Raw genomic sequence first — 16131 nt, 5'->3', positions numbered from 1 at the left:
AAACACGAATAGCTCCTTTTTGTATCACTGGATTAAGGCCTCCTTGGGATAAGATCTCAAGGACCTACATAGGGTATGGAATATCTAATGGATATAGGAAATCTTACATATTGATTAAGGCAACGTTAGCTAAAACATCACACTAATTAGAATCTAACTATCTATCTGAACTTCCCTATGATGTTAATTGCACTTTAAGATACTAAACAATATATACCAATTTGTGGTTACTTTTGTTAACAATTTGTAAAAGTGTCATGCGCTATAAATAGAATTTGGATTGAAATTTGAACTTTAACATGAAAAAGCCAAATAACATATATGCCCAAACAATACACTTGATAAGATTTGGTATTTGTTTAATTAGTTATAAACAAGAACTGTTTTTAGTATGATTGCAATTGAGGATGTTAAAATTGTGATTTCTTAACATTTTTTATTTATTAAAATGGTATAGGGATTTAATATACAGTTAGTAAAATCGGTCTTGAGATTATGCCTATTAGGTCTAATTATGATTGCTTACTCATAAATTTAACAATTTTGAGCAAAATCAATGTTTTAGTATAAAATTATCTTTAACATTAAACACCAAATTTTTCACATAACATCAAACAAACATACAAAAATAACAACTACACAAAAATAATTTTTTTCTCCTATCGACTACATTTGAGAGAATGTAAAAACTCAGCCAACACACAATACATTCAGTGAGTTTATAAATGTACCCCAAGCCTTCACTTACAGTTGTACAATCTCTTTGACGTTGATGTTGAGGGGGGAAGAGTCCGGGTCTGAGCCGTTCTCTGTCTGCATCACCAGCTGCTGCACCACTCGATCAAACAACAACCAGTGTTGAGGTTGGCTACCGTAATCCACTGTAACAGACAAACAATTATATACATTGCAAAACATCAGTGCAAATCAAATTAAGAGTGTGCATAAACAACACACACTCATTAATAAGTTTTAGTCTGAATTATCTTCTTTGGTAATAATTATAACATTTTAATATTTTGTCTCAGCACTATACAATTGCGTTTGTGGCTCAAATTCCCAAAATAATTTTCTACGACAAAATAACTTATAAAAACTTTATGAAAACTTTGGGCGAACAATAGATTTCCTTAGCTAAAAACTTTTGGCATTCAAATAAGCTTCTATGTCCTTAGACTGTATCAAAGCTGTATTAATTATTCTAATGAACATTTTGGAATCATACACTGAAATGTATGAGAAAATAAAGAACATTGCACTGCTACATAAGTTGTAACTTTCCAACAAGTATAAATAAAAGGTTTCTTACATACCTGTACATATTATTGAGAAATAAATTTCAATTGATTATCATTTATATCTATTCAGTACTTGAATTTATATTATATTTTGGGTATGGTATTTTAACCCTCTGGAAACCAGCGGCACACTCGTCATCTGAACTTACACTGTCATCTCGTCCCCAGTGGGTTAATTTTGTTGTCCAATTTAACATTGTCCTGGATTTCATGCCAGAAAATATGATCACCGTAAGTATAGCTGTAGCATTAGCGTTGGTAGTTGATAATTATTTATTTATCTATAAGAGATTACTTTTTGAATAAACATTTACATTGAGCTTAAATCTCAGTTACGATGGTTTTGTACAGTACAGACTCGGCATCTTAAATTTCCTAACAAAACCTAAAGAAAGTCATTTTGAATCGCTGCGTGGATAATCACTTAAAGTATAACTATTGTTAAATACAAAAGCAAAAGTTCACAATGTTTTATCAAAGTGGCAGAATCTACTCACAAGGCAGAAGGATACAGTGATGTAGCAGTGACAGGAGATGGGGATAGGCAGCTGTGTGGCTCAGTTTACGTCTCAATACATCAAACATCGCTGAGGCTGACTTAGTGTCGACTTGTTCCTACGAACACAACAATGTACAATTAATCCTCAAAATAGAGCTAAGTTTCTCCTTAAACAGACCAATTCATGACTACTTGATGTCTCGGGGAAAAGATAACCTAAAAAATATTGTAACAGTAAAAAGAAGTTGATATACTGTATAATTTCATTATTATACAATGAAAATTAAAGTATATTGGTGAATTAAAAAAAGGAATATTCAAAAAGCCTTTTTAAATATATTTTACTGTATTTTAAGAGAAAATCAACAGTTTACTCACCTTTTCAAACTTCCTAGCAAGTTCCTTCTCGTCTTCATTTCTGACCATCTCAAAGAAATCTAAATGCCTAGAAGAAAATAATTAGACCAATTAAATACTGTTTATTTAAAATTTACACAGCAACCTATTTGCTAATCTATGATATATTTCATATTAATATGAATAGCGAAAACCTTTATAACTCATATCTCATTATCGTCAGTTATTGCAATGTAACTTTCTTCTTCATAGTGAGTTAAATGGTACACACTTTTACTAAACATCCTAGAACAAATACGCCTCTTCACTGTTAACTACCAAGAGTTATATTCATTACTAATAAGGTTGTAAAACGTTTCTTAGTTATCATGATTAGCACAGCACAATTAATGCTCAATGCTAATAAAACATAAACGTAAACTTTAGATAGTTTTGAGTTTAAAAAAACTATTACTATAACTTAATTTTTGCATATCTTTCATGACTCAAATTAAATTTAAACTTTGGTTTCAACAAAACAAAAGGGTGTACTCGTATTTTATCTCAAAAGCATCACATAAAACAATACTGAGTAAAAGATACACACATACACTGATTGTCATACACACAAAACCATTAATAGTCACCAGGTTGTATCACTAAAAATTTACAACAAATTACGTAATTTAATAAATATATACCCTAAAAAAGTGTTTGCAATAAATTTTATAATTGGCTTCTGAACAATCCTTTTTATTCTGTAGATGAATTGTTTGCTGTATCCCATATTAATTTATAACTATATCTAAAGCTAACTAAGGATAATTGTTTATATTTCATGGATGTGTTTACATATGACTTATATTTTAGTATGTAAACATGTATTTATTTATTGACTTGGCTACTGGCTGTAAAGTGACTTTGTCGATGAGTGCAAAAACTTAATATGACAATAAATATTATTATTATTATTATTATTATTGGTTTATACCTACTCCACTGCTCGCAACCAGTTGGTTGAAAAATAAAATATTATGAACACAAAGAGAACAAAATTCTTTATCAATTGCCAAACTCAACAGATAAGACCAGAGATACAGGGTGGAAAATGTAAGAACTTGATGTTCCCCACTACTATTCATTCCCTTACACAACACACAATTGCGTACCGGTACAACTTTATCCCATTGTGGTAGTTGGAGCTGACACACTCATAGACTAGGAGTTGAGAGCAAGCCCTCTATAAGCATATAACCTCCTATTTTAAATCGATAGGGTATTTTTTCCAAAGAAATCAAAGAAAGAGGTTGAAATGAGAAGATACTGAAGTGTTAAAAATTGAAACCAATAACCATTTTTCCTCATATTATATTTTTCCTAGATTTATACACTGTACAGTAGTTTTTTTTACATGTTGATAATTACTTTTGATAAACTAGATTTACACTTGCTAAATAACTATATAATTTCTAATTTCAAGACTTTTTAAAGTACAATTATAAATCACACTACATATTTTTGTTTTCCAAATAAAAATTTTCTAAAGTTGACCTTTAGACATTAGGCTGTCCTGTACTGATGAAGCAACTATACAGGTTTAGACAGTTATACTCCCTCCAAGAACTTAGTCAGGAAAAATTTTTGGGGGGTCCAGACAAGTAATATTTTTTTGTAGTAGAGAGTAAGGCTCCATTTTCTTCCTTAAAAAGTTCATGACCAGTTTCTTTGTTGAGAACAATCTTTCAGTTGTACATGTCAGTAACACTAAATTATTGAAAATTTGGAGAGGTCCGGCCCCTTGAACTCCTTCACTGGCTATTTCCTTGAGTCTCTCTGAAGAAAGATGCCTCTGAAAAGCTTATGGACCCTTGCTAGCTCAAATGCTCTTGCACACCAACTCACAGCGCTAAAGTCAGGCTGCCCTGCACTGATGAAGCAACCCCACAGGTATGTCAATCCAACTCTCTCTGCAGAGAGGTGGCCACTGAAGGCTTATGGATCCTTGCCAGCTCAAGTGCTCTTGCACGCCAAGTCATAACCCTCATGTCAACCTGTCAACCTTGGTAAATGTTCTATAATTCTCATGGCCATGGTTCTCCACACCAAAAGAATATACGTCCCTTTTAGACACAAAATATCTGCAGCAGTTACCCTTGACTTCCACAGAGCTAAACATCTATGAACATTTTAAGTCATTATGGAAAGAATTGTAAGAAATAACATAAAAGGCTTTTATTTTACTAATTAAATATTAGCTTCCCTGCAGTTTGAGTTCATTTTGTTATCACAACAAGAATTACATGCATATTAAAGGGTGTCAACTTACAAAGCACAGATGTTTGTTTTTCATTCAAATTCTATGGGGAAAGCTGTCTTTCTACCATTATACCTCTGTTTGCGATGTCATTTTATCATGATTTATTGTTGATTTGAAAATATTACTACTAGTAATGATGCTGCCAACACTTTACCTGTCCAATGTCTGGTTGTCATGCCGCCGCAGTTTCTCGATGACGTGCTGAATCCCCAGCATGAGCAGCTCGTACCGCAAATGCAGACGGAACTCCAGATTTTCCTGACCGGGGCCATAGTTTAACACTGCGTTGATGAACGACATGATGGCTGTCTTGAGGCAGACATCATCTCTGTAAGCCCCTGTGCTGCGATCGAGGTCGTTTATAATTCCCTGCACATCACGCCGGTTTACTTTATTGCGTTTTACATCTCTAGAATGCACGTTTATTGAGTATCAAAAGTAAAATATTAACCTAGAATCACCTTGGTAAATAGTGATCAAGAAGCGCTTCAACTTTAAATCTTTAACTCAACTTTTTTTAAATTATAACATTTTTTAAATCTTACTGAAACAGTGTAACAGTGTAATTTATCACAGTATTAAAGATTTTATTGTACTGTTTAATTCATTACATTTCGGTAACAAATACTACATTGAGTTATAACTTACTTACAGCAATATTTAATAATACATTCTATAAATTGTATTACAATTTCTTCTGAGCCTAGAAATTATTCAATAAACATAGCAATAACTCATTTAACAATGCGTCACTGAAAAACAAAATCTTATTACAACTATTGTTAAAGAAAGTTGCTGCCATCTATGTGCTATTCCAAACAAATGCTGTTGATTACTTTGAACAAAGGTAGTGGAATAATGGTGGAATAAATGCGTGGCTACCAAATATATCAGCTGCACTGATGGCACAATTAAACAGATTTCACATCTGCAAACACCAGGTTACATTTTACATGTCACATAAATAGTCTATGTTAGTTCTTAAAATACTTAAGCTGTTTTTGTCAGACATAACCAGCTCTTTCAAGGTGGTTATCGACAAAATCTAAAAATCTGTTAGACTTTAACATTTTTTAACACTAATATTACCCTCTCCGCTGTTTGGCTGTTTGATACCACACGTACTACCACTACCAAAAGATAACCAAGCATACTGTTGTCCACATATTAGATAAAGCTTGATAATAGCAAATCAATATTGGCAGTGCTACACCTACTCCAAGTTTATTATTTACCTGTTAATATATATGGTAAAGCTTTCAAATGCATCTAAACATAAATTTACATGTTTATTATTGAAAATCTACAGTTGTCTATAAATTGGATGAAGCAAAATATATCTTAGACTAAGAAATTTAACAAAACGATCCTGATAAATAGGGATAAGTTTTATTCTGCATGCTTAAAATGTATTTATTTTAATAAATAAAAGCTAGATGTCTTTAGTCTCTGACTGACCCACTCATAAAGTCACTGATATGAGCAAATGATTGGATAATTTTTTATGTAATACAGACATATAATTGTAGATTTCTAAATTTAGCCCACCGATGCTTCTTAGGATGCACATAGCAGAAAAAGTCTAGGATTCAACATCAGGATTGTCACCTTTTAACATGATAAGAAATGTACAACAGTGAAGGTGTTAAACTTGCGCTTTAGTAGTAACACCTGAAGAAGCAGATAGAGTGTAGTCCTCGAAACACTTTGTTCCTTTTATTCAATAATTTCACATATCCGTAATCCTGTTTTCCCTTCAATACACTTTCAGTCTGGTTCATAACCTCAAAATTCAATAAGTAATCTAACCTACCTGGAACCTGCTACGCTCGAAGGAGAACCGCTGGTAGTGTGTCATGGCGTCCAGCACCTTTTTGTGGCCACCTGGTACTAAACACACCGCACCGAGGATTTCCAGCACCGCAATTTTAGTCTTGATGTTCTCCGTTGCCAGACTCTGCGAGATGGTGTTGATAGCGGTGGGGTGGGCGAGGACATGAGCTCTTCCCGTCTGCACAGAAAACACACATGTCACTTCGGGGATCACCATCTCAGTGCTCACTGTACAATATTGAAATGTTATGTATAGAATAGATTTAATGTTCAGTATCAGTACTGTTAGATAATATAAATAACAAATTCATTCTTATAAAGTTCTAAATTAAATGAAAGATGACTTTATTTTGAGGCGAAGTTTGGGCCGTTTTAGCCCTCTCTTTCACTCAACCTCCAAGAATGGTATTCTATGGTACTTAAGTCACTGAGGAAAAATACTTTGGAAAATATATAACTGATTAGCAACAATGTGCGTGGGAAATTCAAATTGGAATAGGAAACATAACAAATTTTCAATAATTATGTATGATACATTAGACTTTACAAGAGAATAAATTTCATATTCATATGAGGATTGTCTGGCAGTTACGTATGGAAAATCAAAATCTCATACAATACAGTACATCCCTACAAGGGAAGATCTAAAATATATATAAACCAAAGAAAATATGAGACGAATTTTAAAATTATTTTTCTTTCACTATAATAAAAGGACATTTATTTCCATATTTTAGTTTGCTTTTTTTTTTTGTAAATCACACACATCAACCCAGCAGGGATCACTTCTGGCCAGTTTTTACCTTCCAGTTGAACCTACCACTGGGCACAGCAAAAACTGATGTGTCACTTAAATCTGGGCAACCTTATGAATGTCCAGGCAGCACATCTCTACCCTTAAATGTTGAGATTCTAGAATGCAAGGGTAATTCAATAGGTCTAGTCTACTGGGGGAGATGACTGTTGGATTTGGTGGGGTTCGTTCCCTAAATATCAGAGGTTCTTGCTAGCCTTAACAAGGGTATGCCACCGCCTGCCTGCTTTGACTAGAGAGGCTGGTTCAGAGCTGGCCTCCCCTTCTTCCGGAGGGACTTGACTTTGAGATTAGTGCCCTAATTCTTCCTCATCATGGATCTCGATAGGAAGCAATCCCTACACCCAACCTTACCCATCCTGAATATCCTGTCACTCCGGAAGCAGCGCTAAGGTTTTTATAGGACTAAGTGCAATTTATAAGCTTCTTGACCTAAGAGAATTTAAAAATCAGACAAATTGATTGAAGAATATCACACAACCTCCTCATCTTTTTTACACTATATTATATGTAAACCAACAGTGCAACATTTAACTTACTGAGTTATTCATGAGAGCTTTGACACAGCCGATGAGAGATGTGTGCGCAGGAGATTGTGCCATGTCGTAGTCCATGGCTGCCAGACAATTCAACAGAGCAATGAGTCCGTCACATTCGACAAACCTCAGGACAAAGCTGTGGGGTTGTGTCCTTAGGGCAGTCTTCAGTGAGTCCAGTGTCCGGGTCCGACTAACCATCTCCTGCTCGTCCACACCATCTTCAGACCCCATCACCTAGAAATCACAGAGAACGATGAGACTTTTAAATTTAACAGAGTGTGGGCCCCAAGCTGTTATGATGTGTACTCAAGGCAAATCTAGGATCCTGGATACAGTTTCTTTTCCATCTCCTGCTTCACCACATTATTTTCCATTCCTATAATCTAGGTTGTAGTTCAAACATAGGGTATGATGAGACCACTGTATTTGACTAAATGCAATAGGAAGCTTTGATTCAAGATCCACAGCAAGGTGACCATATATTAGTTTTAACTGATATACACTAAATTTAAAAAACTCAATTTAAAAAGTTAACCTTCAAGAGTCATTCTAAAAAGAAGTTAGCATTGTAGATAAGTTGCGTAGCCATACTAAATTTTTCAGGTGAAGATTGAAATATCCAAGAGACTTAGGATAGGACTATTCCCATGTAAATTGGAAAATAGTTTTAGTTCCCAGGAGCACAGTTTTAGGCTAATTATTTTAGTAACATTTTCTTGCTTAAATAACTCATACAGTCAAATAATTGAAAGAAAGCTGACAAACTTGAGTCAAAAAACAAAGATTTGAGTTTTTGGCTTACTAGTTAAAGTTACTAGTTAGTTAGTTTCTTATGAACACTGAAATTGTTTAAAAAAAATTTTTTTTTAGAAAAAATGTAAATATTCATTTGTGAAGTTACCTAAAGATGGAATCCTCGATTCTGAAAGTCCTCGCAAGGTTAAAATAATATTGGAAAATGTGTTGTAATTCGCCAGTGGTATTAAATGAAAATATTTCCAATGCTCCAAGAATCTTCAATACAGATATTAAAACAGCCAGTCATTCTCTCTTTGAGTAAAATCTTAGAAATGGATAAATTATTTGGTGTGAAACAACAGCAACAAATAATAGTAATAATATCAAATAGAAACATCCAAGCCCTTGAGCTAACTCTTTGGGAAACTGAGAGTTTTAACAGTAGCAATCTTTACATCATCAAACCAATTCTACAGTCTGCAACCACTTGAAAAATAGAATCAGAATCTCTGACTGTTACTACAAAAGACTAGACTCAACATAGTTCTTTAAATACACCATCTCAGTTTATTTGTATAGAAACCATTTTATACTGTACACATCAATGTTTAGTGTAGACTAATTTAATATTCTTCCAGTTTCTCTAAAGAGAACACCATCAATACAACTGAAGAACTCTCAAAAACTTGAATCTCCAACGGAATTCTAAACTAACTATCAGAACACATACACCATGAATTTATAAGGCTTCTTCGTACCTTTTACATTTCACTATTAATTTTAATGAACAAATTCTAAAATGTATATATTTATTTACGAACAAAGAATGTCTATTGTGTATTGCCTAATTTCAACTAGTTTAACAAATGTTAAATTAGTGATTAATTTGTGTTTGCTAAATATTAAGTTTGATTGAATTTTATTGAGATTTAAGTTATAAGAGTTATAACAGTATAAATATTGAGATTGTGTAAAGAATTTGACCACTTTTATACTTTTAACTCATAAAAGTTCACATCAACACACCTCATACAACCATAGAAAGCTATTGTTTAAGCAATCAGCCTAAAGAAGAGTCATTGAGGAGTTCTTTGTGAAAATCTCTGATGTAACCATGGCTAATATTACATATAATATTGTCTTAAGGAGAAAGGAGCAATGATGTGAAAAATTTTAATTAGAACAACATAGGGGGCTATATTCATGTTTGTTAAATTTTTTACATATGTACATTTGATTCCCCAAAAATTATACTCAGTTATTAAATTTAGTATAGAGAGCCAACCAATTCACAACTTTAAATGCAAAAAAATTATTATGCTTATTTTACAGCAGGAGGCTCTGATTGTAGAAACTTAAACCTTTTAAGAAAAATATTCAGACATTAGATAATTTTTCTGAATACTGTTGGTAATGAATTTAATCTTGTGCAGTTCTTATTTAATTATTCAAAAAAGTTAAATTAAATTGTGACATTTTCAAAATCGCAGTTAAAAACAATTCCATAATACATGATCAACAAACAAAACTGTCAACTGCGTATTTCTAAGTTCCAAGCTATGGGTAGGAAGGTCTGACATTACAGTTTCAAACGAGTTAGGCATGATAGCCTGGAGCCTCACACGTGGTTTATTCAGTTAAAGGTGTTTTAGAACTTAATAACGACTTTCACCCGCAAACTCCAGTTCGTCTTGCATCACAATATGTTTTGGGTCATGGCCTTGAAGATGACAAAATCACCAGTTATCTCCTATACATGAAGAATAAAGCATTCTTGCTTCACCATTTGTGATAAACACATAGTTACTGGAGATTTATCATTGTATAAATATCACTTGTTGGTCAAGATGTGCTTGTGTTTGAAGGATAACAAAGTGACTTACCTTGGCCAAAGCCTGCACTCTCTCGATGTACTCCTCCGGTAACTGTGACAAATCCGTTGTTCCATCTTGGTCCTAATAGAACAAATCACTGTTAATTTTGCAGAACACATAACAAACAGAGCAATAAAACAATAATAATTTATTAGATTTACGAGAAAATTTTTGATGAGATACAAAAAGTGATGAATGTATTAACAGAGCAGTATAGTATTTTTTTTATTATGTATGGCTACCAAAAATGTTATCAGTAAGGAAAAACTCATATTGCAATTAAATGCACCAAATTCAGACATGAAACATTAGATTGTAACAAGGTATCTCATTATGGTCTTTTAGATAAATAAAAGATTGGATTAGGAATTTTATTTGTGTACTGTAGATGGAGCAACTGAATATTTCCAAGTGAAGCATTTCATCATTGCTTTAAAGTAAATTAATATTACAGACAATTTTAATTCAATTTACATAAATTTTGCTACCGTACTGTACACTCTGCTGTTATCTAGCAAACTTCAGATAAAGTGGTGAAAACACTCTTTTTATTAAATACCTATGACAAGGTTGTTACAGACAATACGTGTTTTCATTTTTTCCAAACACTACTCTGGAGCAGCCCGCACGAAAACAATCTTTTTGTGACTGATCCATCCGAATCTCCCCTCAGCAATCCTCAAAATCAGCCATCTCAACATCTATTGCCATAAACAAACCTTATTTAGAATGATTAAGAATGTCAAAGCGATTCATAGACCCACTACGGAAATGTAATGAAATGGTTTTCACCTTACCAAAAGAAAAAACTAGGACTTTTTCATGGATCTTGATAAGAGGCAGCCCCTACCCCCAACCTTACCCATCCTGAATATCCTGTCACTCCGGAAGCAGTGCAAAGGTCCCTATAGGACTAAATGCACTTTATAAGCGTCTTGTCCTAAGAGAACAAAAAAGAACAAGACATCTGATAGGAACGTTAACCTACGGAACTACCTTAAGAGACTAGGACTGAATGATTCAGAAATCTGTAGATTCTGCAATAAGGATGAGGAGTCAGCAGACGATCTCTGGATGGACTGTCCAACCATCTCAAAACATCAACTCTGTTGGATAGGTAAGGCTTTTCCTAAGCCCTGTGATATGAGAGGTGGACCCCAGAAAGCTAGCAGAGTCCTATAATAGCTTGCAGCTTGATGGCAACTAGAAGTTAGGGCAGTACAAAAGACCTCTGGTCACAGTGAATTTGGCAACATCGGCCTGAATGTCACAGACTATTTTAGTGTGGTCTGCTCACTCCTCATTTCACTTTTTAATAAGTGTGTTTAAAAAATCTCAGTTCTACAAAAGGTATAACTCATATAATATTATATAATTATATGCTCATTAATGTAACATGCCACCAGGCAGCGCTGCAAAAGATAAAAGTTTCCAAAGCGCCTGCACATTATAAACTGCAATTACGAGACTCTTACGCATATTAACTAGCCAAAACACAATTTGAACACACTAAATTATGATGTATGACGTCTTAAGATAAATTTCAGGTTACACTTAAAACTTGAGTGTTAGACCACTTTATAATAAAGTACTTATATGTGTACAATGGATATAAACATACGCTTTTAACATATTTTCTTGATCGTGGCAACAAGACAAACTCTACATCGGCGTTGGAAATATAATTCACTTGAGCCAGAAGTGCACATACACAGGCAAAGCTTACAAAAAGTGTGCGAAGCCACAGGAAACAGCTAGTACAATATATAATATTATAAATGTAAATTCTAACTGTTTATATCCCAAGAGTTGTCCAAAATCTATTTTTAATGTGACATCCTCAATTTATTAGGTAAGTAATTGAGAAATAACTAATTAGCAAAAATTCTTCAGAAAATAGAATGGTACCACACTACTTATTATCTTAGAGCTCACCCTTTTCCGACTGCAGTAGATCTGCCACTTCTTCTCCAGAGGCAGGCTGAGCATGGCTGCCTTGTTGGGAGCAGTCAGGTCCAATTCTTCCTGCAGACAATAGTTCACCAGTTACTTCAGTTTCCAATGATAAATTCACCAGTCTCAGTTAAAAATGCAAGTAATAGAAACACTCTTCTCATTGATGTAGTTAGTACCGTAGAAACAAATTTTTACTTTCAGTTAATGTCCAGGTATTTACTGTAGTTATTCTTAAAATTTTAAATGCAGCTCATTTCCACAATATTAAATTAAATTTTTACATATGCCTATGAATGGCCAAAGACAAATAGGCAAATGTTTTGACAGAAGTGCTAATATAACAGACTGTATCCTATGTTATTTTAATTAAATATATGTTTCAAATACTTAAAAACACATTTATAACTGGTATAAAACTACCCGTATTATTTTATTACCCAGGTCAACAAATAGACATCACCAGGCACCAGTTTACAACTAACCAATAGAAACATTTGCCTGGAATTACTAGCTATATAGCTATGGCTAGCACAACTTGAACAAACATAATTATTAATATATTAAACAGTCGATAATTATCAACCTAAAAACTTGCGGTACGCACTGTACCGTTTTTTAATTAAATTAAATGTGAGAAATAATAGCTAAAGTTTTCTTTTCTTGACAAAAACACATACCTAACACAAAAATGAAAATACTAGAAATAATAAAGTAACTTAAATGTAATAACATTAAGAAAATGAATTATGTACATGTTTTTCAAATACAAAAATTAAAAATATATTATCAATGTGCATTAAAAGAACCTATCTGACTATAATAACTAATAACATCAAGCAAGTCACTTATTTTGGCTTTTTCTAAAAGCTATGTTTTTAACTTACTACTTTAATTTACTATTATTTTTAATGTTATTATTTATTGTAGGTTTGGTTTTCGCTTAATGATTTGTTTCAGTAGTAACTTCACAGAATAGATTATGTTTAATAAATATGTATTATTATCATTTCATCCAAATTTCATGCAAACAGTACAATGATTTTGCTGATAGTTTTTAACACCTTTACTGGAGCTCTAGACTGAGTGATCTTAAGAAGCCTAACAACACAGCACATGAACTATGGTGTCTGCCGCTGTCAACATGTTATTGAAACTATTAACTTGTAAATTCAATAATATTATATTCAGACAATATCACAATTTATTATAATTAGTTTTAAATAGGACTGATACTTACAACCAACTCGGCGAACTTGGAGTTGAGCTCCTCCTCGGTGGGCATGGGCTGGGTGGGGGTGAGTGTCTGTAGGGAGAGGGTTCCTGTATGGTCCACCACACAGTAGGTGATCTCGGGCGGTTCATCATCCTGCAAGCACAAGGTTCATCATTAATACCTGACAACCTACACGATATAACGCAATAAGTATAACAAGTGATAGTGGTAGGGCGATAAAAATACAATATCTATTCTGTAGTTTAACAGACATTATGCCAATACAGAAGTTTTTATTGCCTACCTAATAGCAAGGAGTTATTAAAATATCAGTGTAAAATTAACAAATCAAAATACACCATACCACTGCAGGCGCTCATTCTTTTTTCCTTGCAACAAACAAGGCACGCCTTAAAGAATTCTTGAACACGCTGAATGAGTAACCATGTAGCTTATGACAGTTTGATACTTAAAACTGCAAATATAAGTTCAATAATACACAACCGGTTTTAATACTGAAACAATAATACGTGAGAGGCGATATTGAATGAAAAGTTTGAGAAGTTATTCAATAACCGATTTTCAACAGTCGAACTTTCTCACAAAGTAAGACTATTTTTACAGGTTAACGACTTATTCCTTTAAAGTTTAAAATCAGTTTGTGGGATTTGCTTTTGCTCAAATATCCACCTCAAGGTAATGGAGAAATTGTTTTTTTTTTCATTTTCATTATTTTTATTTTATGAAGATCAATGAAGATTGTAATAGAATACACTTGTACAATTATTTAATTTGATGATTAAGAAATGTAATATCTTCCATAGATTTCCACGAGCAAAATAGGCAAATACACATGTTTTAAATAACAAAAACGCAAGTAGTTTAAATAGTTTTTAATTTCCAAATCATCCTTCACATACATCGAAGTTACAATTTTAAAAAACTATTTTTATCGTTATTTTAGAAAGAAAAAAGTGAAGTCCTGTCAATGAGATGTTAAGGACAGACTTCAAGTTTGACAAATTGTGTTCCAGGAAATCCGTGTGTCAAAGTCCCGAACACCTGTTCGAGTTACCGTGTAGGATAGGAATGTCCAGGGACGAGACTCGCCTATCATAAACATATCGCAGAATGGGTTGAGTTCTCGGCATAAACATCAGTGCCAACTGAAACAATAGGAGAGAAGCGACAACGGCATGGGAAACTGTATATATCTCTTCGGGATTACGTCGTCTCCGCAACCACTCACAGATTATACTTTACAATCAGGCGGGAAGACAGTCAGCTGATAGGTCAAGGACTGACTTCATTTGTAGGTTAGGAAACCACACAGACACAGCGCCCCAGGCGTGAGAGGATGTGGGTTTTGGTTACTTTCATATTTCCAATTCCGATTCCTGTGATACAAGCGAGCATCAGTAAATGGCACTAATACGATTTCACCTGAATAGAAACATTGCATACGTGGCCAATTAACGAAACCTAATTTCGGCATGATGCTCAAGGAAATAATTGATTATTGATCCCCTTTTGGTTTTTGCACAATGTTTTCAACTTCTAAAGAGACGCGCAGTGCTGTATATCTAATATAAAATCCTGTACAGCTAATTTCTCTCGGATCAGCAGAAGAGTCATCCATAATTGTAATATAAGACAAAAAATCGTAAACATAACTAAGCTAAACCCAGAGAGGAATGAAAGTACAGCACCTTATAGTTTTTTTAACATAACACAAATAACATTCACATGTTTTTAAAGCAATGCTCAGAACTCAAACCTATACAAACAGTGTTCACGCGAAAAATACTTTTAGACCTCCTTCTCTACACCCCAAAAGTAAGCACACGAAAATATCCTATTACTGTATAAAACTCGATATACTAGACAGTACACCGTGAGTCGTTCAACTTTCACACGATTGTACGTAACAAATACCGATCGCTCTCTTAACAAACGAACCTTCAAAAGTCACAACCTGCTGGTGTTCAATCACCCTACAAAAACAACAGGGAAGGTCCAAACAAGTGTTTCCTCGTGACACTCTCGGACGGGAGATGGTTGTGGATGGATCGCGTACCCTGCAACCTGTTAATAAGTGATCACGATCGGCACGAAGGCCCAGAACATGACGGGACGGGCTGAACACTGCGGTGATGTAACCGAACCGGAGGGTGTCAAGTGGACTCTGACATAACCGCGGATAGACAGAAGAGGGAGCCTGTGGATGACGTGGCTGTTGACTGCAGGTTCTACATTCCGGGGTTACGCAATGGTGAGGGGTACAAGAAGAGTGATTGTGGCACTGTGTCGACCGTTCACACGCGGGTCGAGTTACACTTCGCACTAGTGCAAATATTAAAGAAGTCTTTGGAACTGCCCATGAGATGCACGATACTCATCTTTCGCCCTTGAGAAGATCGTGGACTGCTATACCGTAGTATTAGGTCGATTCTTGTTTTGATCATATTTAGAACTAGAGTCTGCTTGTTTGGATGCAAATCTTTTTTCAGCCCTGACAGAACGAACTCACAAAGGGATTTAAAATAAAGTATAAAAAATAAATAAATAAAGGTTGTAATAGTATTGTTTATACCCCTCAGTATTTTGTCGTGAACCTAACTAACACACTGAAGCATACTCGTATTCGGATTGTGTGTTTTGGAATTCTTTACAAGTACTGCATTTATCCTAATTGTAATAATATTATAAATGCG

At 34.1% G+C, this 16131-nt stretch overlaps 1 protein-coding gene across 1 annotated transcript in view; it reads right to left on the bottom strand.

The window, feature by feature from the left end:
- The window catches only part of LOC124358124 (disheveled-associated activator of morphogenesis 1), a 131912-nt gene that overhangs the window by 26940 nt on the left and 88841 nt on the right, over positions 1-16131 (bottom strand). The window contains 9 exon segments of the mRNA XM_046810417.1: positions 749-881; positions 1796-1913; positions 2176-2242; positions 4605-4819; positions 6264-6461; positions 7637-7870; positions 10258-10329; positions 12184-12273; positions 13442-13570. Coding sequence (XP_046666373.1) covers positions 749-881; positions 1796-1913; positions 2176-2242; positions 4605-4819; positions 6264-6461; positions 7637-7870; positions 10258-10329; positions 12184-12273; positions 13442-13570 — 1256 coding nt within the window.

This window comes from Homalodisca vitripennis, chromosome 3 (assembly GCF_021130785.1).
Source record: "Homalodisca vitripennis isolate AUS2020 chromosome 3, UT_GWSS_2.1, whole genome shotgun sequence".
Classification (NCBI taxonomy): domain Eukaryota; kingdom Metazoa; phylum Arthropoda; class Insecta; order Hemiptera; family Cicadellidae; genus Homalodisca; species Homalodisca vitripennis.
This window is presented reverse-complemented; position numbering and strand designations above follow the sequence as displayed.